General features: G+C 30.7%; 1 protein-coding gene across 1 annotated transcript in view; it reads right to left on the reverse strand.

Moving 5' to 3' along the window:
* Positions 1–2,019, reverse strand: part of LOC107715284 (uncharacterized) — a 14,563-nt gene that overhangs the window by 3,494 nt on the left and 9,050 nt on the right. Inside the window, 2 exon segments of the mRNA XM_074560096.1 lie at positions 1,234–1,297; positions 1,719–2,006. Of these exon segments, the coding sequence (XP_074416197.1) occupies positions 1,234–1,297; positions 1,719–2,006 (352 nt within the window).

Genomic DNA, 2,019 nt, shown 5'->3' on the forward strand with positions numbered 1-2,019 from the left:
AGAAACATTTCTGATTATTATTAATGTTGAAAACAGTCGTGCTGCACAATATTTTTTGTGAAAGCCGTGATACATTTTATTTTTCAGGATTCACCGATGAATAGAAAGTTCAAAAGAACAGCATTTATTTGAAATATAAATCTTTTGCTACATTATAAATGTCTTTACTGGTACTTCATTAATTTATTAATTAATAATATTAAATTTTTTTTAAATTAATAAAATATTATATAAAACATTTTTAAATGAAAATTAGAAATGTTAACAACTAACTGAAATAATAAAATAAAATGAAATATTAGATTAAATATTAGATTGAAAACTTAAACTTAAAAACATGAAATGAAAATTAGAAATGTTGCTACTGGAGCAACTAACTGAAGTAAAATGTTTACGTTTCAGTACTAAAATCAGTGATACTAAAATAAAAATAAATTAAAACTAAATATTTCAAATGGATTTTTTAAATCTAATTAAAAATGACAAAAGCACATAAGAAAATTATAAACTTAAAATTAAAAGGAATTCATAGAAATATTAGATGAAAATATTACACTTCAAAAAAGAAAAACAGAAAAAAATAGAATATTATAAATGATACCTTGCAAACTAACCGAAATAAAAAAAAGAGAAAAGGTTTAAACTGCAGTGCTAAAATTACTAAAACTGAAATAAAATATAAATATTAGATGAAAATCTAAAAATTCTAAAATTTAAAACTAAATTTGACAACTAAATTAAATAAGTTTAAATTGAAGTACTAAGTACTGAAACTAAAAATGAAATAAAAATAAAGCTAAATATAAAAATATATTAATGAAATGACCAAAGCACACAAAGTTACTAAAAACTTACAATATATTAAAATGAAAACTAAAAATATACAAATAAAAGCTAATTCAAAATATTAATAAAAACTATAATGGCATATAAATAACACTAAAATAGCACTTGCATGGGGACAGAAGGAGTCGTGACATAATTATATGTAAATAATTCTGTACATGAAAAATCTCCGCCCACTTTTAATGATAGTTTACACATAACTAAAACTCTTAAACAAGCCACCTTAAACAGCAGTCCCACCTCAAAAGGACCATTTAGACGGTTCAAATAAGACATTTTTATACAGTAGAATTAGTAGAAATGTAAAAATTCTGCTTTTAATTCTTCTGGAACTTTTCATGTTGAAATGATTGAATGTGTTGAGCAGCATGTCTGTGTCAAAGTCACCTGAAGGGTTCGGTCTCGTGGACGTCGAGAGCTGCTCCTCGTATCCGGCCCTCGTGTAATGATGCTGTTTCTCCAGAGGGAGGCAGCAGCATCACTGAACATCCAGATTCATGATACAGAATCGGTTCATTGTGAGATCTTGAGGTTTGTCAGCAAGTCTCTACTGGTGGTCAAAAGTTTGGAATAGTTAGGATTTGTAATGTTTTTTAAAGTCTCTTCTGCTCACCAAGGCTGAAAAACAGCAAATCAGCATATTAGAATGATTTCTGAAGATCATGTGACACTGAAGACTGGAGTAATGATGCTGAAAATTCAGTTTTGATCACAGAAATAAATTACATTTTAACAGAGATTCACATAGAAAACAGCTATTTTAAATTATAATAATATTTCACATTTTTACTGTATTTTTGATTAAATAAATGCAGTCTTGGTGAGCAGAAGAGACTCTTTCAGAAACATTTAAAATCTTAATTATTCCAAACTTTTGACCACCAGTGTTAAGTGAATCACAATGAGGCTGTTTGCTCAGCAGAAGCCGTGTGTGTTGTGATGTACCTGTTTGATGGTGAAGTCGTTGATGAGGTGATGGTTGTGTTCGTTCAGGTTGCAGTGCAGCGAGACGCAGTCGCTCTGATAAAGCAGGTCCTGCAGTGTGTAAACACGCTGAACGCCCAGCGAGCGCTCCAGACCGTCCTGCAGGTACGGGTCGTAGAAGATCACGTTAAAGCCAAACACTTTGGCCCTGACGGCGACGGCCTGCCCCGAACGACCTGCCACACACAC

The sequence above is a fragment of the Sinocyclocheilus rhinocerous genome, unplaced genomic scaffold, assembly GCF_001515625.1.
Source record: "Sinocyclocheilus rhinocerous isolate Xijiao unplaced genomic scaffold, SAMN03320098_v1.1 scaffold852, whole genome shotgun sequence".
In the NCBI taxonomy this organism is placed as follows: domain Eukaryota; kingdom Metazoa; phylum Chordata; class Actinopteri; order Cypriniformes; family Cyprinidae; genus Sinocyclocheilus; species Sinocyclocheilus rhinocerous.